Source organism: Somniosus microcephalus, chromosome 2, assembly GCF_052327205.1.
Source record: "Somniosus microcephalus isolate GS21.2 chromosome 2, FLI_Smic_1.0, whole genome shotgun sequence".
In the NCBI taxonomy this organism is placed as follows: Eukaryota; Metazoa; Chordata; class Chondrichthyes; order Squaliformes; family Somniosidae; genus Somniosus; species Somniosus microcephalus.
Window position 1 is genome coordinate 7,066,259 of NC_140988.1, and position 24,302 is coordinate 7,090,560.

The following is a 24,302-nucleotide window of genomic DNA, read 5'->3' on the forward strand; positions in this document are numbered from 1 at the left end:
GTAGAGAATTCCACAGGTTCACCACTCTCTGGGGGAAGAAATTCCTCCTCATCTCTGTCCTAAATGGCCTACCCCTTATCCTTAGACTGTGACCCCTGGTTCTGCACTCCCCTGCCATCGGGAACATCCTTCCTGCATCTAGTCTGTCTAGTCCTGTTAGAATTTTATAAGTTTCAATGAGATCCCCTCTCATTCTTCTAAACTCCAGCGAGTACAAGCCCAATCGACTCAATCTCTCCTCATACGTTATTCCTGCCATCCCAGGTATCAGCCTGGTGAATCTTCGCTGCACTCCCTCCATGGCAAGAACATCCTTCCTCAGATAAGGCAACCAAAACTGCACACAATATTCCAGATGTGGTCTCTCCAAGGCCCTGTACAACTGCAGCAAGACATCCTTGCTCCTGTACTCAAACCCTCTCGCTACGAAGGCCAACATACCATTTGCCTTCTTAACCGCCTGCTGCACTTGCATGCTTACTTTCAGCGACTGGTGCACAAGGACGCCCAGGTCTCGTTGCACTTCCCCTTCTCCCAATCTATTGCCATTCAGATAATAATCTGCCTTCCTGTTTTTGACACCAAAGTGGATAACCTCGCATTTATCCACATTATATTGCATCTGCCATGCTTCTGCCCAATCACCCAACCTGTCCAAATCAGTCAACCTGTCAACCCCAAACTGGGTTCCTGACCACCATACAGTTACTTCCTGCCTGGAGTTGCATGTCTCCGGCATGGCTGGGGAGTCTAGGACTAGGGGGTCATGCTCAAAAAATTAGAGCCAGGCCTTTCAGGAGTGAAGTTAGGAAACACTTCTACACACAAAGGGTGGTAGAAGTTTGGAACTCTCTTCTGCAAATGGCAATTGATGTTGGGTCAGTTGTTAATTGTTAATTTAAAATCTGAGGTTGATAGATTTTTGTTAGCCAAATGTATTAAAGGATATGGAGTTAGGTCGCAGATCAGCCATGATCTCATTGAATGGCAGAACAGGCTCAATGGGTTAAATGGCCTTCTCCTGTTCCGATGTTCCTGTGTTCCTATGTTTCCACACGGTGGTGAGTGCAGGGTAACTCTTGGCTGTCATAGCCGCAACAGTCGAACACATACCAGGCCAGTGAAGATAAGCTAGAGTTTGTACAACTGTACCTCAGCATGAGTTAGTAATCTCAGAGAGGAGAGGAGAAAAATCAGAGAGAGATGAAAAAAGCAGGAGCAACCTACTGTAAAATCCCGGCAGAATATGTCTTCAATATCATCATGCTCATAATTGAGAAGTTCCTGAAGATTTCTACAACCAAAGAGAGAAGCAAGTTAATGAACATCTGCTGACCAACTATTGTCGAAGAAAGCAACTGAAGCACTGTGCGATACATAGCTTGCAAACTACTTATTTAAACGGAGAGGCAGTTCTCTGCCTAGCTTGCTACAAGACCAAATAAATGTTTTTTTGTCTGATTTACATTCCAAACAGGAGCCATTTACATTTTCTCTGCCTGCTCATTGCCTAAAGTACTCCTGTTTTGCTTCCTTCCTGTGCAATGTGTTCAGACTGATTAAAAGCAAAAATCTACCTCCCAGCGCAGCACTTCACACAACAGTGCTGCCTGCTGTTTTTATTTTCAATTCAACAGCAACTTGCATTTATATAGCGCCGTTAACGTAGTAAAACGTCCCAAGGCGCTTCACAGGAGCGATTATCAGACAAAATCTGACACCGAGCCACAGAAGGAGATATTAGGGCAGGTGACCAAAAGCTTGGTCAAAGAGGCAGGTTTTAAGGAGCGTCTTAAAGGAGGAAAGAGAGGTTTAGGGAGGGAATTCCAGAGCTCGGGGCCCAGGCAGCTGAAGGCACAGCCACCAATGGTGGAGCGATTAAAATGGGGGATGAGAGGCCAGAATTGGAGGAGCGCGGAGATCTTGGAGGGTTGTAGGGCTGGAGGAGGTTACAGAGATAGGGAGGGGGCGAGGCCATGGAGGGATTTGAAAACAAGGATCAGGATTTTAAAATCAAGGCGTTGCTTAACCAAGAGCCAATGTAGGTCAGCGAGCACAGGGGGTGATGGGCGAACGGGACTCGGTGCGAGTTAGGACACGGGGCAGCCGAGTTTTGGATGAGCTGGTTTACGGAGGGTGGAATGTGGGAGGCTGGCTGGGAGTGCGTTGGAATAGTCAAGTCTAGAGGTAACAAAGGCATGGATGAGGGTTTCAGCAGCAGATGAGCTGAGGCAGGGGCAGAGACGGGCGATGTTACAGAGGTGGAAATAGGCGGTCTTTGGGATGGCGCGGATATGTGGTCGGAAGCTCATCTTGGGGTCAAATATGACACCAAGGTTGCGAACAGTCTTCACTACTATTCACTGCAACGTCCCGTCAAACAGTAAGAGGCACAAGTCCAAATACTTGAAGGGGAAAAAATTTGCAGGGATATGGGGACTAATTGGAGCACTCTGCCAAAGAGCCGGCACAGGCACGATGGGCCGAATGGCCTCCTTCTGTGCTGTATCATTCTATGATTCTGTAATCATTTTTCACTGGTCAAATTGCAGCACTGACTAGACCTGGGTGCACAACCGCTGTTTCTGTGAGGAGTAGTCTGATAAAAAAATTGGAAATTTTTGCGGTGTTTGAACACCCTGAACACCCTCCCCCTACGTGGAATCCTGGGAATGCAGGCTCGTGAAACATACAATTCCAGATCATTCCAAATTCCTTAGTGGCAATGAAAAGCTAGCGACCTGTAACCTGCAGCAATGATCCTTCAACACTCAGTCAATGAGCCACTTAAACAAGATAAGTAGAGGACTGTTTGTTAATGCAGCTGTGGAATCTGCAATTATACTAGAGAGTGACGGCCTGATAATCCATCTGTGGTAGTTTCTTAATCCAGATGTTGAGTTTTTTTATTCGTTCATGGGGTGTGAGCATCACTGGCAAGCCCGGCATTTATTGCCCATCCCCAGTTGCCCTTGAGAAGGTGGTGGTGAGCCACCTTCTTGAACCGCTGCAGTCCATGTGGTGAAGGTACTCCCACAGTGCTGTTAGGGAGGGAGTTCCAGGATTTTGACCCAGCGACGATGAAAGATCGGCGATATATTTCCAAGTCAGGATGGTTTGTGACTTGGAGGGGAACTTGGAGGTGGTGGTGTTCCCATGCACCTGCTACCCTTGTCCTTCTAGGTGGAAGAGGTCGTGGGTTTGGGAAGTGCTGCCGAAGAAGCCTTGGCGAGTTGCTGCAGTGCATCTTGTAGACGGTACACACTGCAGCCACGGTACGCTGGTGGTGGAGGGAGTGAATGTTTAAGGTGGTGGATGGGGTGCCAATCAAGCAGACTGCTTTGTCCTGGATGGTGTCGAGCTTCTTGAGTGTTGTTGGAGCTACACTCATCCAGGCAAGTGGAGAGTATTCCATCACACTCCTGACTTGTGCCTTGTAGATGGTGGAAAGGCTTTGGGGAGTCAGGAGGTGAGTCACTCGCCGCAGAATACCCAGCCTCTGACCTGCTCTTGTGGTCACAGTATTTATGTGGCTGGTCCACATAAGCCTTGAATATCTCTTAATGTCTCTTCACCCCTCACAGACCTTCCCTTTTGTTCTTTCATCCCCTCCCCCATTTCCCACCCCCAAACTTGCTTTTTAATCTGTTTCATTTCCTGCTTTTTTCTCAGTTCTGACGAAGGGTCTTCGACCTGAAACGTTAACTCTATTTCTCTCTCCACGGACGTTGCCTGGCCTGCTGAGTTTTTCCAGCGTTTCCTGTTGTTATTTTGGATTTCCAGCATCCGCAGTATTTTGCTATAGTACAAACTACAAGATCTGTTTAAGGACTAGGCTTGATGGCTCTCAATAGGCCTTTTACAGGAGTTAATAAAAAAGTTTGACTCACTGCCCTACTGTTGGGGAGAGTTCCTTCAGGTCATCCAGAGTTGGCCGGACATTGAGCAGCTTTTTGTACAGGGCCAATGGGAAGTGGAAGTCTGCCACGAAGCCATGGTATAGAGCGAGCCAACAGAGAATCCCCACCAGGCGAAATATGTCATCGATTTCTGGGTCCTGTGTGGGCAAAACTGATATTATAATTGCATTTATGCAAAGTCTCAACACAACTTGGTACCATTGAATTACATGGGAGCAGGAGTCGGCCATTCAGCCCCTCGAGCCTGTTCTGCCATTCAATGAGATCATGGCTGATCTGTATCCTAACTCCATCCACCCGGCTTGGCTCCATATCCTTTTATACCCTTGGCTAGCAAAAAGCTATTGGTCTCAGATTTATAATTATTAATTAATTGAGCTGGCATCCACTGCTTTTTGTGGGAAAGAATCCCACACTTTTACCACCCTGTGCGTGAAGAAGTGTTTCCTAACTTCTCTCCTGAAAGGTCTGGCTCTAATTTTAAGGTCATGTCCCCTTGTCCCAGACTCCCCCCTCCAGCAGAAAAAGATTCTCTCTGTCTACCCTATCCTTTCAAAATACTAAAAACCTCAATCAAATCACCCCTTAACCTCGTATATTCCAGGGAATACAAGTCTAGTTTATGTAAACTTGGTACTATTGAATGACATAGAAACAGGATTTGTCAGTGTTTCACAGAATCACAGAATCTACAGTGCAGATAGAGGCCATTTCGGCCCATCGAGCCTGCACCGACACATATCCCACCCTATCCCCGTAACCCCACGTATTTAATCCCCTAACACTAAGGGTCAATTTATCATAGCCAAATCAACCTAACCTGCACATCTTTGGACTGTGGGAGGAAACCGGAGCACCCGGAGGAAACCCACGCAGACACAGGGAGAATGTGCAAACTCCACACAGACAGTCGCCCAAGGCCAGATTTGAACCCGGGTCCCTGGCGCTGTGAGGCAACAGTGCTCCACACGAGCCTCCTCCCACTCTATTTACTTCATCTCACCCTATCACCATATCCTTCTATTCCTTTCTCCCTCATGTTCTTATCCAGCTTTCTCTTAAAGGAATCTACGCTATTCGCCTCAACGACTCCACGTGATAGCGAGTTCCACATTCTCACCACGCATGAGGTTGAGTCGCATTATTACAAGTTAAAGGGTCACTAAGATTTGACCATTTTTCCTGACTGCAATACTGGGGCTAGAAACAATGTTTCTAGCCCCAGTCCCGTTAACGGGCTGCGCGGCCCATTTAAAGTTTCGTGCACACACGCGAGACTTCGCATTTGAAAAGCCAGTCCTGGGCTGCACGGGACCGGCAGAGAGCTGAGCAGCCGCACGGTTGCGCAGCTTAGAGGGAACGTTGGCTGGAAGTTTGTTACAAGAGATTGAAGTTTCCTGCTGAACGGGAGTGTAACTACAACAGCCAGAAACATGATCAACCAAACACGATGGAATCTATTTTCTCAAAGTAGTGCAGTAAGAAAGTGCACCACTGTTAATATTAACTTTGCAATTTCAAAGTTTTACACTAACAAAACCGATTAGGTTGTGGTTCAGGTGGTAGCACCCATCGCCTCTGACTCAGAAGTTTGTGTGGTTCAAGTCCCACTCTGGAGACTCGAGCACAAAAATTCAGGCCAACACTTTAGTGCAGCACTGAGGGAGTGCTGCACTGTCAGAGGTTCACATACCCATTCCGGAAACCAAACAAGCCTGGATTCTTCGTATAGCTTGAATGTCTTTGGTTGAGTGCACAGTTCCTTGGTAATGACAGAGAAGAACTCCCGTGACACTCCACCTTCATCAATAGCCGATTCCCCCTTAAACTTGACCTGAAATAGTGGTAACGAAGAAACTGGAATTAGAAATGTGCAATCTTATTTTCTTCAGACTTGTACCCTTCTATTTTGCCTCTTTTTAAATCTTTACTACAACAATTTGTATTTATATAGAACCTTTAACGTAGTAAAACGTCCCAAGGCGCATCACAGGAACGATTATCCGACAAAATTTGACACCGAGCCACATAAGGAGATATTAAGACAGGTGACCAAAAGCTTGGTCAAAGAGGGAGGTTTTAAGGAAGGTCTTAAAGGAGAGAGAGAGGCGGAGAGGTTTAGGGAGGGAATTCCAGAGCTTGGGGCCCAGGCAGCTGAAGGCACGGCCACCAATGGTGGAGTGATTAAAATCGGGGGATGCGCAAGGGGCCAGAATTGGAGGAGCGCAGATGTCTCAGAGGGTTGTGGGGCTGGAGGAGGTTACAGAGATAGGGAGGGGGACGAGGCCACGGTGGGATTTGAACACAAGGATGAGAATTTTTAAATTGAGGTGTTGCTGGACCGGGAGTCAATGTAGGTCGGTGAGCACAGGGGTGATGGGTGAATGGGATTTGATGCGAGTTACGATACGGGCAGCAGAGTTTTGGATGAGCTCAAGTTTAGAACATAAGAACATAAGAAATAGGAGCAGGAGTCGGCCACTTGGCCCCTCGGGCCTGCTCCGCCATTCAATGAGATCATGGCTGATCTTGGGCTATGATAGGGGCCGAGGTTATGATCTGAAATTGTTGAACTCTATGTTGACTCCAGAGGGCTGTAAAGTGCCTAATAGGAAGATGAGGTGCTGTTCCTCGAGCTTACGTTGAGCTTCATTGGAACAGTGTAGGAGGCCGAGGGCAAGGAGAGGTCAGAGTGGGAGTAGGGCGGAGAATTAAAATGACAGGCGACCGGAAGCTTGGGGTCGCACTTGTGGACTGAACGGAGGTGTTCCGCAAAGCAGTCACCCAATCTGCGTTTGGTCTCCCCAGTGTAGAGGAGACCACATCGTGAGCAGCGAATACAGTATACTAGATTGCAAGAAGTACAAGTAAATCGCTGTTTCACCTGGAAGGGGTGTTTGGGGCTCTGGACAGTGGGAAGGGGGGAGGTAAAAGGGCAGGTGTTGCATCTAATATGTAACTTGCATTTCTATAGCACCTTTCATGTCCTCAGGATGTCCCAAAGCCGTTTACAGGCAATTAAGTGCTTTTGCAATGTAGTCACTGTTGCAATGTAGGAAACATGGCACAGCAATGAGATAATGACCACATAATCTGCTTTTTAGTGATGTTGGTTGAGGGATAAATATTGGCCTGGGCACCAGGGAGAACTCCCTGCTCTTCTTCAAAATAGTGCCATGGGACCTTTTACATCCACCTGAGAGGGCAGACAGGGCCTCAGTTTAACTTCTCATCGGAAAGACGGCACTTCCGACAGTGCAGCGCTCCCTCAATGCTGCACTGGGAGTATCAGCCTAGATTTTTGTGCTCAAGTCTCCAGAGTGGGACTTGAACCCATTGTTATGTATTGTGTGTTCTATTGTGTGTTCTCCTCCCACCTGTGGTGGCGCTGTCACAGGCTGAGTTCTGAGTCCTAAATTGTGTCTAGGTAGAAAGGTACCGACACAACACCCATGACCTTTCTGACTCAACAAGGCAAGAGTGCTACCCACTGAGCCACAGCTGACACTATATCAACTTACTATATCATCTACCAAAACTCGCTTTCACAGCCACATCTCTTTCCTCAGCAGCTGTCTCCGACTCTGACTTATTTCACGTAGGATCCACCCAGGATTACAGATATCTCCGAGATACTCACCGTTCCTCGAACCACTGCTCTCGCCATATCCTGAGATCCACGCTCAGTGCCATGCGCTGCCACATGCACACCCTCGACCTCTCTCTTCAGCAGCACCGACTCACTCTATCTCAAAGCTGTCCTGGTCCGCAGTTCCACTTCATCCTTCGCCTCATCTGGCACTTGAACAAAAAACTTTTTTTCTTCCTTCAGGTGTCTAGGATCGTAAGCTTCAACTACTCTTGGACACCAACGCCCCTCCGGGACCTTCTTCCCCATTACTTCCACACCATACGGACTGCAACGGTTCAAGGCGGCGGCTCACCACCACCTTCTCAAGGGCAATTAGGGATGGATAATAAATGCTGGCCTTGCCAGCGACACCCACATCCCATAAACGAATTTTAAAAAAGCTTTCCACTGACCCCCATTGTTAAGTCTGTGTGTTCCAGTTATATTTAAGGTCAATTACTGACACAGACTACAAGAATAACTTTTCAATAGGTCTTTACTATTCGGAGGTTAGGGCTGTACTACCCAGCAAATTACTACACAGCACTTATATACCGGTGTGGTCACCACCGGTATTACCGTATACAGCAGCCAGAGAAAGTAGTACATCTCTTAAGGTGGAACAGGTTTAAGTTCTCTTAAGGTGGAACAAGTTACATACACCACAATCCTCCCTTTTTAGCTTAACAGTTATATCCCCATTTAACATGACATAATAACATACATACATATACAACTTCATGTAGAAACAGTTCAAAGGTTCAGTCTCTCAGGAGGCCTCCTGATTCGAGTTGGATAACGCCTTTCAGGGGTCTCTGATTCTTGTTGCTGAGGTGACTCCTCTAGTTGGTCTCTTATGTCTTGGACATCATCATCAGGTACATTCACTGCCGAGGTAGATGCTTCAGGTTCACTAACTTCTTCCACGGTTGTCTCTGTCGTAACCATGGGTTCGACCCTTGTTCTCGATTCTACCAGTTGGTCAGCATGACGCCGTGTTACATTTTTACCAACATCTACCGTGTACATCAGGGGTCCTTGTCTGGCCCGAATTGTTCCGGATTGCCATTTCTCGTTTCCATAGTCCCTGGCCAACACTGGTTGTCCTACCTCGAAACTCCGAGTGGTCTTGTTATTTATACGCTGGAACTGTTTGTTTTCAACTTCCCTCCGCACATTTGGTTTTAACAAGTCCAACCTGGATCGCAACCTCCTGTTATAAAACATCATGGCAGGACTTTGGTTTGTCACTGCATGAGCGGCGTTTCGATATGCCAGTAGAAACTTGTCCACCTTATGTTGTAGTGGAATCTGATCTTCGCTCATGGCCTTTATTGCCTTTTTGAATGTTTGTACAAATCTCTCGGCCAACCCATTTGTAGCCGGATGATATGGGGCAGAGGTATAATGTTTCACCCCATTCTTCTTTAAGAATTTTTGGAATTCTTCTGACACGAACTGTGGTCCGTTGTCGGAACATATTTGTTCTGGCAATCCGTTCCTTGCGAATATCGTTCTTAACACCGCAATTGTCTTTTCTGAAGTAGTGGTAGTCATCTTGATCACTTCTGGCCATTTAGAATGTGCGTCCACCGCAATTAGAAACATGGAGTCCATGAATGGACCAGCAAAGTCAATATGTATGCGTTGCCATGGGGCTGAAGGCCATTCCCATGGATGCAGCGGTGCAATCGGAGGTGCATTTTGCACTTTTTGGCACCCTGAGCAGCTTTTCGTCAGCTCCTCTATCTGTTGGTCGATACCCGGCCACCACACATAAGCCCTAGCAAGGCTTTTCATCTTGACTCCCCCCAGATGACCTTCATGCAGTTCCTTTAGAACTCTTTCCCTTAACTTAGGAGGAATAATCACTCTCGTTCCATACATCAATGTTCCTTGACAGACGGACAGCTGCTCTCGTCTTGCCGAGAATGCCGGTAACAGAGAATCACCATGTGCTGGCCATCCCTTCACTGTCACCTCGTAGACTCGGGACAGTGTCGGGTCGTTCCTGGTTTCTCTTTCAATACTTGCATTGGTGACTGGTAAACACTCGATGATGGTCGAGTGAAATAACTCAACAGGGTCAACCTTCGTTGTCTCCTCTTCTTCAGGTAGTGGCAGGCGCGACAGCCCATCAGCATTACCATGCTGCTTTGTACCTTTGAATTCTATCTGATATTGATGTGCCCCTAGGAAAAGGGACCATCTCTGGAGTCTCTGTGCTGTCATCACCGACACACCCTTCTTAGGGTTAAAAATGGATACCAACGGCTGATGGTCTGTCAGAAGCGTAAACTTTTGGCCCTGCAGGTAATGATTAAACTTCTTTACTCCCCACACAAGGCTGAGAGCCTCCCTATCTATCTGAGCACAGTTGCGCTCAGCGGAGGCCAATGATCTGGATGCGAACGCGACTGGCCTCTCCGTGCCATTTGGCAACTTGTGTGAGAGTACTGCCCCAATACCATATGGAGAAGCATCACAAGCCAAACGAATAGGCAGTGTTGGGTTGAAGTGAGCCAACACTTCCTCTGAGGTTATCAATTCCTTGCTTTTGCGAAAGGCCTTCTTACAGTCCTCGCTCCACTCCCATGGTACTCCCTTCTGCAAAAGAGCGTTCAGTGGGTGCAGTACCGTGGATAAATTTGGCAGAAACCTATGGTAATAGTTAATCAATCCTAGGAACGACCTCAACTGAGATACATTAACCGGAGCGGGAGCCTTCACAACCGCTTCGATCTTGTCAGGAGACTTATGAAGTCCCTCCTGGTCAATGACATGGCCACAGTACCAGATCCGCTTCTGAAAGAACTCACATTTCTGCCGATTAACTCGAAGTCCATATTCTTTCAATCTGATGAGCACCAGTTCCAAATTTGCGAGGTGTTCCTCGTCAGCATCTCCTGTAATCAGAATATCGTCCAGGTAACATTGTGTGCCTGGAATTCCCTGTAATACCTGCTCCATGGCCCTCTGCCAAATTGCTGGAGCCGATGCCACTCCAAAAACCAGTCTATTATACCGGTACAAGCCTCTATGCGTGTTGATCGTGAGGTACTGGCGTGACTCTTCCTCAACTTCCATCTGTAAGTACGCCTGCGCCAGGTCTATCTTGGTGAAGTGTTTCCCGCCCGACAATGAAGCGAAGATATCCTCAATCCGCGGAAGCGGATACTGCACCGTGTGAAGCACCGGATTAACAGTGATCTTGAAATCTCCACAGATGCGAACCTTCCCTGGTTCTCCCGGCTTGTTGCTCGAAGGACGTTTCATCACGGGAACAATGGGCGTAGCCCACTCACTCCAGTCTACCTTAGACAGTACTCCTGAACGTTCTAGCGCTTCCAGCTCCGCTTCCACAGCAGGTCGTATCGCATAGGGTACCGGTCTGGCTTTGAAAAATTTTGGTTGTGCATGTTCTTCAATCTTGATGTTTGCCGTAATTCCTCTCAGTGTTCCCAGTCCCTGCTGGAACACCTCTTTAACGTCGTCCAATATTCTGGACAATCGTTTAGGTTTGACATCTGTTTCCCTGGCATCTACCGTTAGTGCTTTTAAGGAATGCCAGTCCATATTCATTTTTCTAATCCACTCCCGTCCCAGTAGTGGTGGACCTCCTTCAGGTAGCACATATAAGTCCATTCCTCGGCTTTCTTTGCCCTTGTGGACCACCTTTACCTCTATCTTTCCGATGGGGTATACCCTTTGCCCCGTGTATGTTTTCAATACAATCTCCGTATCCCGTAGGGGAATATGTTGGAATAACCTTTTGTAATCTTTCTTATTCATGACCGTCAATGCCGATCCAGTGTCCAATTCCATCTTCACTTGGACTCCTGCTATCTGAAGTGTGACCCAAATTGTCTGGAGGTCTGCTTCCTTACCAACGTTGTGTACTCTTAAGCTACCCAGTTCATTACTGCTGGCGTCTGAATCTGACTTCTGTTCATTCGAACTGTTCTCTGTCACCTTGTGTACCTTTCTGTACTTTCCCTGCAGTGACTTTTTGTTGCTGGTCTTCTCTCCTGACCGGCATACTTTAGCTATGTGACCAAGCCTGCCACATTTTCTGCATTCCTTATTTTTGAACCAGCACTGATTCTGATCGTGCGTTGTCTTTCCACAATGATAACATTTTACTGTACCCAAGACCATTTGATTTGTGCTGAGTTCCGGTGACCGTAGCTGCATTACCGCCGTGCCTCTCACTGCGGCTTCGTGCGATGCTGCCATAGCGACAGCTTTATCAAGCGTCAGCTCATTCTCCTCAAGCAGTCGCTTTTGTGTCTCTTCTTTTAACAATCCACACACAAATTTATCTCTTAGCGCATCTGTTAGTCCTGTTCCAAACTGACAGTACTTTGCTAGCTTACGCAATTCAATTAAAAATTCAGCATTGCTTTCATCTTTCAGCTGCTTTCTGCTGTAAAATTTAAATCGTTCCGCTAGCATCAGCGGCGTGGGGCTTAAATGATTTTTCAGGACGGTAACAATATCCGCGAAAGTCTTATCTGCCGGTTTCTCTGGTGATAGAAGGTGTTTCAATTGCCCGTATGTCTTCGCACCCATTAAGTTTAATAAGGTTAGTGCTTTCTCCCCATCTGGTATCTTATTTGCTCTACAATAAACTTCTATGCGTTCTACATACGTGGTCCAATCTTCGATGTCACTATCAAAAGTATTAATGTTCCCATGTTTAGGCATCTTTGCAATTTTTTTTTTCCAAAATGGCGGCTTCCCGCGCTTGGCGGTCTTTCCCGCGCTCGTCTTCTTCACCCGCTGGCTGCAATGGCGATTGCTGTGCTGCTGCCGGTCTCGCCTCCCCAGTGGTTAACAACTCCCCCGACACTGCTTCTACTCCACCGCGGTTCCCGTGGGCATTCGCGCTTCCCTGCCATCGCGCCTCGCAGCCCTTCTTGCAGCCCGGTTATGTGCACCCGCTGCGTTTGAATTCACCGCGGCTCTCGCGCCTTCAGCTGCCCCAGTCGCTGCGCCTTTCAGCCCGAATGCGGCCCGGCCCTTTTCACCGCCCTCTTTCCTCCGTCTTCCCTCCCCTTCGCTACAGCCAACGCGGCCGACTTTCGCTGATTGGCTTACCCACCAACGTGGTAGAAGGAGGATAGCTGTCTGCCGCTGATGGGGGCTTCGAGTTCAGAATTTCTCTTCTTCACTCCGGGTCCTCGATGCCTCCCGCGCGACATGCTGTTCAGCAGGCTGATGAGGGTGGATGCCTCTTCTCGACGCCCGTTCTGAGGACGAAGCTGCCGTGGATGTAAACTGCCGCAGGGTAAGATCGGACTCGTCGCCACTGTTAAGTCTGTGTGTTCCAGTTATATTTAAGGTCAATTACTGACACAGACTACAAGAATAACTTTTCAATAGGTCTTTACTATTCGGAGGTTAGGGCTGTACTACCCAGCAAATTACTACACAGCACTTATATACCGGTGTGGTCACCACCGGTATTACCGTATACAGCAGCCAGAGAAAGTAGTACATCTCTTAAGGTGGAACAGGTTTAAGTTCTCTTAAGGTGGAACAAGTTACATACACCACACCCATCTCTTCTCCCAATCTCACCCCCTGCCGTGTTTTCACTATCCCCTCTGACCTTCCCCTCTCTGACCCCGAACGATCAGTCCTCAGCAAAGGTCTGCGCTTCATCCCCTTTCGCCCCCACCTCAACGAATTTTGAGCTCGGCACGACGCTGAGCTCTTTTTTTGTCGCCTTCGTCTCCGCGCTCACTTCTTTGGCCAGGAGCCTTCCCCCTGCACGGCTGAACCTTTCTCCCGCTTTCAGAATTCTCGTTCTACCTGGACCCCTCCCTCTGGCCTCTTAACCTCTCTAGATTGCTCACTGCCGGCGTGACATCGGCCGTCTCCATTTCTCTGCTCCCCTCACTCACTCCAACCTACCTCCCTCTGAACTTGCAGCACTCCATTCTCTCAGATCCAACCCCAACATTGTCATTAAACCTGCTGACAAAGGTGGTGCTGTTGTTGTTTGGCGAACCGACCTCTACCTAGCCGAGGCTGAACGCCAACTCTCCGACGCCTCCTCCTACCTCCTCCTGGACCATGACTCCACTAGCAAACATCAAGCCATTTTTTCCAAGACTGTCACTGTCTTCATTGCCTCTGGAGATCTTCCCTCCATGGCTGTCAACCTCATAGTCCCCCAATCCCGCACAGCCCGCTTCTACCTCCTTCCCAAGATCCACAAACAGCTCTGCCCTGGTAGACCCATCATTTCAGCCTGTTCTTGCCCCACAGAACTTAACTCTTCCTATCTCTACTCTATTTTTTCTCCTCTTGTCCAGTCTCTTCCCACCTACATCTGAGATTCTTCTGATGCCCTCCACCACTTTAACAGTTTTCAGTTTCCAAGCCCTAAGCGTCTCCTTTTGGATGTCCAATCCCTCTACACCTCCATCCCCCACCAGGACGGCCTGAGGGCGCTCCGCTTCTTCCTTGAACAGAGGCCCAACCAGTCCCCATCCACCACCACCCTCCTCCACCTGGCTGAACTAGTTCTCACATTGAACAACTTCTCCTTTGACTCCTCTTCCCCTTTCCCTTCCCCTTCGCCTGGCACCTTCCCGTGCAAACGCAGGAGATGCAACACCTGCCCTTATACCTCCCCCCTTCCCACTGTCCAGGGCCCCAAACACCCCTTCCAGGTGAAACAGTGATTTACTTGTACTTCTTGCAATCTAGTGTACTGTATTCGCTGCTCACGATGTGGTCTCCTCTACATTGGGGAGACCAAACGCAGGTCAGGTGACTGCTTTGCGGAACACCTCCGTTCAGTCCGTAAGCATGACCCCGAGCTTCTGGTCGCCTGTCACTTTAATTCTCCGCTCCACTCCCACTCTGACCTCTCTGTCCTCGGCCTCTTACACTGTTCCAACAAAGCTCAACGTAAGCTCGAGGAACAGCACCCTCATCTTTCGATTAGACACTTTACAGCCTGCCGGACTCAACATCGAGTTCAACAGTTTCAGACCATAACCTCGGCCCCCATATTTTTTCTCTCTCACATGGCAGCTGTCGATCATTCTGCCATTTACACTTCATCTGGAGCCATCTCTTGTTTCTTAACTTGTCCCATTACCATCTCCTTTTGCCTTGCACCATCATCCCTTTTGTCTTTTAATCTCTCCTGCCTTCCATCCTAGCACAGACCTTCCCTTTTGTTCTTTCCTCCCCTCCCCCCTTTCCCTGCTCCTACACTTGCTTAAAAATCTGTTCCATCTCCAACTTTTCCCAGTTCTGACAAAGGGTCATCGACCTGAAACGTTAACTCTGTTTCTCTCTCTACAGATGCTGCCTGACCTGTTGAGTATTTCCAGCATTTCCTGATTTTATTTCAGATTTCTGGCATCCGCAGTATTTTGCTTTTGTACTATATTAACTTAGTTCTGGTACCACCCTTGTGAATCCTTTTTTGCACCTTGACCAGTGTCTCTATATCCTTTTTGTAACACGGAGATCAGAACTATGCACACTACTCCAAGTATGGTCGAACCATGTTAGGAGTGAAAAGTCAGGGAGTGTTTTTACTTTAAGGGGAAGCAGTAAGAGGCAACAAGATCTATTTCTGAAAAGTGGAGGGATGTGAAGTGAAGATTAATAGATGGGTTGGGATCAATTAAAAAAGGGACTGGCTTGTTGAGCCAAATCATCTAGTTCTTAATAATTCTTATGTTCTTATATTAAGCAAAACAGAGCGGAAAGATGGAGAGAAAGAATGAAACAAAGAAACCATTCATTTGTGTCTTGTCATTTCCTCAGGACATCCCAAAGAATTACTTCTGAAGTGCAGTCACTGTTAGCAAACAGAGAAGCTAATTTACACACAGCAAGATCCCACAAATAGCAATGGGAATGCCAATTTTTTTAAACTGGTAAACGTTTACCTGAAATGAACCACGGAGTTTTATATCACTACAGCATCGTAATTGTGCCAAAGTGTTTTGAAGGATCTCCGTTCTGTTGATAAGTAGAAAGCATCCAGGAGGAGAGAACTCAGGGAAACCAAAAATTTCATTAAAAAACGCTGAGTAAAAATCATAATCACTTTCATCAAATGGCCTGTAATCCTCATAATCCTCACAATCAGAATCTTCATAAGCATAATCATCATCGTTGCATCCTTCCCAAAAAATCCCATTAGTGACATCAGTATTCCCAGTAGAGGCATCAACGTCCCCAGTAGCTACATCAGTGTTCCCAGTAGAAGCATCAACGATCCCACTGGAGGCATCAATGTTCCCAGTAAATGCATCAATGTCCACAGTAGATGCATCAGTGTTCCCAGTAGAAGCATCAACGATCCCATTAGAGGCATCATTGATCCCATTAGGGGCAACAGTGTTCCCAGTAGAGGCATCAATGTTCCCAGTAGAGGCATTATTGTTCCCATTAGAAGCTTCAGTGTTCCCAGTAGAGGCATTAATGTTCCCATTAGAAGCTTCAGTGTTCCCAGTAGAGGCATTAATGTTCCCAGTAGAAGCTTCAGTGTTCCCAGTAGAGGCATTAATGTTCTCAGTAGCAGCATCAATGTTGCCATTAGGGGCATCAATGTTGTCATTAGGGGCAACAGTGTTCCCAGTAGAGGCATTAATGTTCCCATTAGAAGCTTCAGTGTTCCCAGTAGAGGCATTAATGTTCCCATTAGAAGCTTCAATGTTCCCAGTAGAGACATTAATGTTCCCAATAGAAGCTTCAGTGTTCCCAGTAGAGGCATTAATGTTCCCATTAGAAGTTTCAATGTTCCCAGTAGAGGCATTAATGTTCCCAGTAGCAGCATCAATGTTGCCATTAGGGGCATCAATGTTGTCATTAGGGGCAACAGTGTTCCCAGTAGAGGCATCAATGTTCCCAGTAGAGGCATTAATGTTCCCAGTAGCAGCATCAATGTTGCCATTAGGGGCATCAATATTGTCATTAGGGGCAACAGTGTTCCCAGTAGAGGCATCAATGTTCCCAGTAGAGGCATTAATGTTCCCAGTAGATGCATCAATGTTTCCAGTAGGGTCATCGGTGTTCCTATTATTGCCAAAATTCATCCTTTCATCAATGATTTCTCCTTGCTGGAAGAAATAATGTAATATTAGGAAAATGTTTTGCAAAACAATCTAACTAAAAGACTATCAATATACAATAAACCAGAACTATACAATAATACTTACTAGAATTTGCAAGTGGGAGACTCTCCTGAAAATCTTAATTTTGTTTTCCGTATTAAAGATGCAAGTGTAGGGAATTAATTGTAACAGTGCTCTCTGTGGAAAAAAAATCAAATTAACAATTCAGATTTATATTTGATAATTAATGTCTATTAATCTTAGTTTAACTGCCATTAAAATCATTAATGCCTCTACTGGGAACAATGATGCCTCTAATGGGATCATTGATAATAACCTTCCTTGAACACAGACTAGTTCTATCATAAGTGATAGGATAAGTGCCACGGATGATTGAACATAAGAACATAAGAAATAGGAGCAGGAGGAGGCCATTCGGCCCCTCGAGCCTGCTCCGCCATTCAATAAGATCATGGCTGATCTGATCTTGGCCTCAACTCCACTTCCCTGCCCGCTCCCCATAACCCTCGACTCCCTTATCGTTCAAAAATCAGTCTATCTCCACCTTAAATATATTCAATGACTCCGCCTCCACATCTCTCTGGGGAAGAGAATTCCAAAGATTCACGGCCCTCTGAAAGAAGAAATTGCTCCTCATTTCCAATTTAAATGGGTGCCCCCTTATTCTGAAATTATGCCCCCCTAGTTCTAGATCCTCCCACGAGGGGCAACATCCTCTCTGCACCTACCCTGTCGAGCCCCTTCAGAATCTTATATGTTTCAATAAGATCCCCTCTCATTCTTCTAAACTCCAATGAGTATAGGCCCAACCTGCTCAACCTTTCCTCATAAGACAACCCCCTCATCTCTTGAATCAACCTCGTGAACCTTCACTGAACTGCCTCCAATGCAAGTATATACTTCCTTAAATAAGGAGACCAAAGCTGTCCGCAGTATTCCAGGTGTTGTCTCACCAGCAAGTACAGTTGTAACAGGACTTCCCTACTTTTATACTCCATTCCCTTTGCAATAAAGGCCAACATTCCATTTGCCTTCCTAATTACTTGCTGTACCTGCATGCTAACTTTTTGTGATTCATGTACAAGGACCCCCAGGTCCCTCTGTACCTCAGCATTTTGTAATCTCTCTCCATTTAAATAATAATTAGCTTTTTTATTTTTCCTACCAAAGTGGATAACCTCGCATTTTCCCACATTAAACTCCATCTGCCAGATTTTTGCCCACTCACTTAGCCTGTCTATATCCCTTTGGAGATTCTTTGCGTCCTCCACACAATTTGCTTTCCCACCTATCTTTGTATCATCAGCAAATTCGGCTACATTACACTCGGTCCCTTCATCCAAGTCATTAATATAGATTGTAAATAGTTGAGGCCCCAGCACTGATCCATGCGGCTCCCCACTAGTTACAGTTTGCCAACCTGAAAATGACCCATTTATCCCAACTCTCTGTTTTCTGTTAGTTAGCCAATCCTCTATCCATGCTAATATATTACCCCCAATCCTGTGAGCTTTTATCTTGTGCAGTGACCTTTTATTGTGGCACCTTATCGAATGCCTTCTGGAAATCCAAATACACGACATCTACTGGTTCCCCTTTATCCACCCTGCTTGTTACATCCTCAAAGAACTCCAGCAAATTTGTCAAACATGATTTCCTTTTCATAAAACCGTGCTGACTCTGCTTGACTATATTATGATTTGCTACCACTTCCTTAATGATGGACTCCAGCATTTTCCCAATGACAGATGTTAGGCTAACTGGTCGATAGTTGCCTGCTTTCTGTCTCCCTCCTTTCTTAAATAGGGGCGTTACATTTGCGGTTTTCCAGTCCGCTGGGACCTCTCCAGAATCCAGGGAATTTGGTAGATTACAACCAATGCATTCACTATCTCTGCAGCCACCTCTTTTAAGACTCTAGGATGCAGGCCATCGGGTCCAGGGGACTTGTCCACCTTTAGTCCCATTAATTTGCCTAATACTTTCTCTCTAGTAATAGTGATTGTTTTAAGTTTCCCTTCCCCACCCCAAATAGCCCCTTGATTATCCATTATTGGGATGCTTTTAGTGTCTTCTACCGTGAAGACCGATACAAAATATTTGTTCAAAGTCTCCGCCATTTCCCTGAGGGCTCACGAGGTCCGGCCATTTCCGATCTGGGGCCTCTCCACAGTCGAAATATGCAGGGCCCAGGTATCGCAGAACGCAGGCGGTTCGCAAGCGTCCCTGGGATCACGTGGGCCAGGCGAGCCAATGAAAGAAGGGAATCTCTCTTCATACTTTTGACAGATAGACCCGTCAAAAGTATGAATGGGGATCACTGAAAAAAGACATCAAAACATTAAATACATTTTAAAAAAACCATCACGTTTTTAAAATGAATTAAAATTACATTAAATTAAATATTTTAAACAAAAATTTAACTTTTTGAAAAAAATAATTAAAGTTTTTTACGGGACTAAAAATAAACTTACCTTTTTTAAAAGTATTTTAAAATTATAAATGAGTGATTTCTGCGGGCGGAGGTTCTGCAGAGAGTGGAACTCTCCCCCCCACAAAGGCCCTTCTCCAGAGCAGGCAGATGATCTGTCAAGAGGATTCTTGACAGATTGGAAATGCCGGTTTTCAGCGCGTGCAGTTCGCATGCTTGAAACTGGCATTTCCGATGTCCCTACGGGTGTGTACACAGCACGTACCCACCCATAGGGATCGGAAAATACGGGCCGTTGTGTCTCTTATTATGGTCTAGTTCCTACTGCATTCAACACTATCAGCTGTTTTATGACGCTTAGAGCTTTGAACAGATTGCTAGACAGGGATGTGGGGCTCCATGTCTTGTCACACCTCACCGATGATACTTCCTATCATTCCTTTTCCTGAGCCATAGCTTTGTTGTACAAATTTTTGGTGTTGTGCCCTATATTTACAGGAACCTACTGCCGTTTATGGACTTTTTGATATAGACCTTATTCTGGTGCCTGCTTTTAAAGGTGCCACCTTTCATGACCACTGGACATCCCAAAGTGCTTTACAGCCAATGAAGTACTATTTTGAAGTGTAGCCACTGTTGTAATGTGGGAAACACAGCAGCCAATTTGCACACAGCAAGCTCCCACAGACAGCAATGTGATAATGAGCAGATAATCTGTTTTAATTACTTTGATTGAGGGATAAACATTGAGCAGAACGCTTGGGAGAACACCCTTGTTCTTCTTCGAAATTGTGCCGTGGTATATTTTATGTCTACCCGAGAGGGCAGACGGGGCCTCGGTTTAACATCTCATCCGAAAGACAGCACCTCCGACAGTGCAGCACTCCCTCAATACTGCACTGGAGCGTCAGCCTGGATTTTTGTGCTCAAGTCTCTGGAGTGGGACTTGAGCCCACGATCTTCTGACTCAGAGGCAAGGGTGCTACCAACTGAGCCATGACTGACACGTAAGAAGGACTAAGTAAAGGCCAATGGAGTGTCAGCATGGATTTGTTAAGGGAAGGTCGTGTCTGACTAACTTGATTGAATTTTTTTGAGGAGGTAACAAGGCGTTTGATGTAGGGTAATGCGTTTGATGTAGTCTATGTGGATTTTAGCAAGGCTTTTGATAAGGTCCCACATGGCAGACTGGTCACGAAAGTAAAAGCCCATGGGATCCAAGGCAAAGTGTCAAGTTTGATCTAAAATTGGCTCAGTGGCAGGAAACAAAGGGTAATGGTCGAAGGGTGTTTTTGTGACTGGAAGGCTGTTTCCAGTGGGGTTCCGCAGGGCTCAGTACTGGGTCCTTTGCTTTCTGTGGTAAATATAAATAATTTGGACTTGAATGTAGGAAGTATGATTAAGAAGTTTGCAGATGATACAAAAAATTGGTCGTGTGGTTGATGATGAAGAAGAAAGCTGTCGACTGCAGGAAGATATCAATGGACTGGTCAGGTGGGCAGAACAGTGGCAAATGGGATTCAATCTGGAGAAGTGTGAGGTAATGCATTTGGGGAGGGCTAACAAGGCAAGGGAATACACATTAAATGGTAGGACACTGAGAAGTGCAGAGGATCAAAGGGACCTTGGAGTGCATGTCCACAGATCCCTGAAGGTAGCAGGACAGGTAGGTAAGGTGGTCAAGAAAGCATACGGGATACTTTCCTTTATTATCCGAGGCATAGAATATAAGAGCAGGGAGGTTATGCTTGAACTGTATAAAACACTAGTTAGGCCTCAGCTAGAGTGCTGTGTGCAGTTCTGGTCACCACATTACAGGAAGGGTGTGATTGTGCTAGAGGGGGTGCAGAGGAGATTTACCAGGATGTTGCCTGGACTGGGGAATTTTAGCTACGAGGAAAGATTGGAGAGGCTGGGGTTGTTTTCTTTGGAACAAAGGAGGCTGAGGGGAGATTTAATTGAGGTGTATAAAATTATGAGGGGTCGAGATAGAGTGGATAGGAAGGACCTATTTCCCTTAGCAGAGAGGTCAATAACCAGGGGGCAGAGATTTAAAGTAATGGGTAGAAGGATTAGAGGGGATTTGAGGAGAATTTTTTTCACCCAGAGGGTGGTGGGGGTCTGGAACTCACTGCCTGAAAGGGTGGGAGAGGCAGAAACCCTCATCACATTTAAAAAGTACTTGGATATGCACTTGAAGTGCCGTAACCTACAGGGCTACGGACCAAGAGCTGGGAAGTGGGATTAGGCTGGAGAGCTCTTTGTCGGCCAGCACAGACACGATGGGCCGAATGGCCTCCTTCTGTGCTGTAAATTTCTATGATTCTATGAGTGAGAACTGTCAGGGTAATGCTCCATGAGATGGATAAAGGAAGGAACTTGATAAAAGAGCAGAATTTGGTTAAAAATATGAACACGGAACCGCCAACAGCCAAAATCAGATGTTTGGAGAGAAAAGTATGTGTCAGCAAGACTAGCTGGGGCCTTGGTGAGGTACAAGGTTGGCGCTTGCTAACAATGCTGGCACTTGCAGAGATAAGAAACAAAATCTGTTTCATTTCCTGCTTTTTTTCCAGTTCTGACGAAGGGTCTTCGACCTGAAACGTTGACTCTGTTTCTCTCTCCACGGATGCTGCCTCGCCTGCTGAGTTTTTCCAGCGTTTTCTGTTGTTACTTCGGATTTCCAGCGTCCGCAGTATTTTGCTATCGTAAGAAACAAAGGCCCGAGGAACTGATAAGAAATTCTTTAGTGTTAGAACTGAAAATAAGCCCAAATATGGTATAACGCTGAGTGGGAGAGCGGAAGAAGGAAACGTATAAAACAGCCCAAGCTGCAAGGATTTTCAGGAGCACCACCTGTGACGTTTGCACAAGATGGTATAGGTGAGGGACCTCCTTATCGCCCAAGACAAGGGACCCGATCACCCCTTCGTTCCTGAGTTGTGCTCGCTAGCAAGGTCGTATGAGAAGCTACTACCTACTTTCTGGCAGAAACTGTCGTGCCTGAATGCCAAATTAAAATTCTTTAGCGCCTAGTAAAATAAATACAGTGTCTCGCATGAACCTTGGCCTTTCGTACCCTGAACTAGAGAATCTTAGAGAACTAGGAATTAGAGAACAGCTGTCTCGACAGCACCTTCGCCTCTCCCTCACCACACTCAATAATTCCCTTCCCTCCATCACATGGCAGCAACTCTCTTCCAAGCATTCTCACATCTTCCTTCCCTCTCTGCACACCGCACACTAACACCACTCCCGCCTCACACCTAGCACTGGCCCAGCCACCAACTCCTCCCAGCGCTCCTTCCTCACTTCCCAGGATGGGTAGGAGACCAAGGCAAGGGTAGCCTAAGCTCTCATTGTACTCCTGCTCCACCTGGTCCCACAAGAGAAAGAGGAACTTTTGGGTTGATCCTCTTCCGCCCTGCTTCAACCTGGCGGGAAGGTGGCAGCAGTTTCTCCGCTCAGGCCTGAGTTAGAATTGCAGTCGGGTTCCAATGATGTCATTTGTAAGGAAGGAACCGCCGAATTTGGACTTGTTTCTTGCTCAGGAGAGAAGGTATAAATCATAGACGGTGGGATCCTGGAGGCTCCAGTCTAGGTAAGTAATTTCTAAACTCTCCGCCTCTCTCTCCTCCTTTAAGACGCTTCTTCAAACCTACCTCATTGACCAAGCCTTTGGTCACCTGTCCTAATATCTCCTTATGTGGCTCGGTGTCAAACTTCGTTTGATGATCGCTCCTGTGAAGCGCCTTGGGACGTTTTACTATGTTAAAGGCGCTATATAAATGCAAGTGATCATTGCAGTCATAAAGATGGGATCCAAACAAAATACTTGATCACCAATTTTTTGAACTTACACAGGAGATGGGCAGACCACCAAAGACCTCTGCTGGAGATATGTAGAAATTGTTCTCCTGGATTTTAACACTTGCGGTTGAATTTATCTGTGGACAGAATTGATTGAAACGTAATTTGGTACAAAACTTTATGCTGTTTATTAACATGTTAAATAACCTTTGCAGAGTTTAGTACAAGCTTATCTTAAAACAGCCTTGCAACAGATCTATCTAGGACAGAGATGAGGAGGAATTTCTTCACCCAGAGAGTGATGAACCTGTGGAATTCTCTACCACACAAGGCAGTTGAGGCCAATTCATTAAATATATTCAAGAAGGAGTTAGATATATTTCTTAAGGCTAAAGGGATCAAGGGATATGGGGAGAAAGCAGGGACAGGGTACTGAATTTGGATGATCAGCCATGATCTCATTAAATGGCGGAACAGGCTCGAAGGGCCGAATGGCCTACTCCTGCTCCTATCTTCTATGTTTCTATCGAGGATCTATAACCCAGCACCACATCGATTCCACGAGCTGTATTTAATCCTCTTTAACGAGAGTTGCGCAAAGTATGTTGTAAACTGCCAGCACTAATTAAATAAGCAATATATTTTTTTAAATTGTACACTGCGACACTATTTCGAAGAAAAGCAGGGGAGTTCTCCCCGGTGTCTTGGGCCAACATTTATCCCTCAACCAACATCACTGAAACAGAATACCTGCTCCTTTATTTCATTGCAGTTTGTGGGAGCTTGCTGTGTGCAAATTGGCTGCCGCGTTTCCTAAATTACAACAACGACTACACTTCAAAAGAGTACTTCATTGGCCGTGAAATGCTTTGGGATGTCCTGAAGTCGTGAAAGGCATAAATGGCCGACCCCTTATTCTGAGACTGTGACCCCTGGTTCTAGACTCCCCAGCCAGGGGGAAACAGCTTCCCTGCATTTACCCTTTCAAGCCCCTTAAGAATTTTATAGTTTCAATGAGATCACTTCTCATTCTTCTAAACTCCTGGGAATAGAGGTGGAGTCTACTCAATCTCTCCTCATGGGACAATCCCCCCCATTCCAGTCTAAACACCACCACATTCAACAGCATTACCATCATCAAATCTCCCACCATCAACATCCTGGGGGACACCATTGACCAGAAACATAACAGGACCAGCCACATAAATACTGTGGCTACAAGAGCAGGTCAGAGGATGGGTATTCTGTGGCAAGTGTCTCACCTTCTGACTTCTCAAAGCCTTTCCACCATCTACAAGGCACAAGTCAGGAGTGTGATGGAATACTCTCCACTTGCCTGGATGAATGCAGCTCCAACAACACTCAAGAAGCTCAACACCATCCAGGACAAAGCAAGC

The 24,302-nt window shown here is 46.4% G+C and overlaps 1 protein-coding gene across 2 annotated transcripts in view; it reads right to left on the reverse strand.

Moving 5' to 3' along the window:
• Window positions 1-24,302, reverse strand: part of LOC147122524 (putative E3 ubiquitin-protein ligase HERC4) — a 128,611-nt gene that overhangs the window by 15,948 nt on the left and 88,361 nt on the right. For both annotated transcript variants that reach the window (XM_086006225.1, XM_086006216.1), the window contains exons 15-20: window positions 22,956-23,042; window positions 16,749-16,841; window positions 15,474-16,649; window positions 5,614-5,754; window positions 3,891-4,057; window positions 1,228-1,294 (exon numbers count right to left, since the gene is read on the reverse strand). In XM_086006225.1, coding sequence (XP_085862351.1) covers window positions 1,228-1,294; window positions 3,891-4,057; window positions 5,614-5,754; window positions 15,474-16,649; window positions 16,749-16,841; window positions 22,956-23,042 — 1,731 coding nt within the window. The remainder of the gene's footprint in view (window positions 1-1,227; window positions 1,295-3,890; window positions 4,058-5,613; window positions 5,755-15,473; window positions 16,650-16,748; window positions 16,842-22,955; window positions 23,043-24,302) is intronic.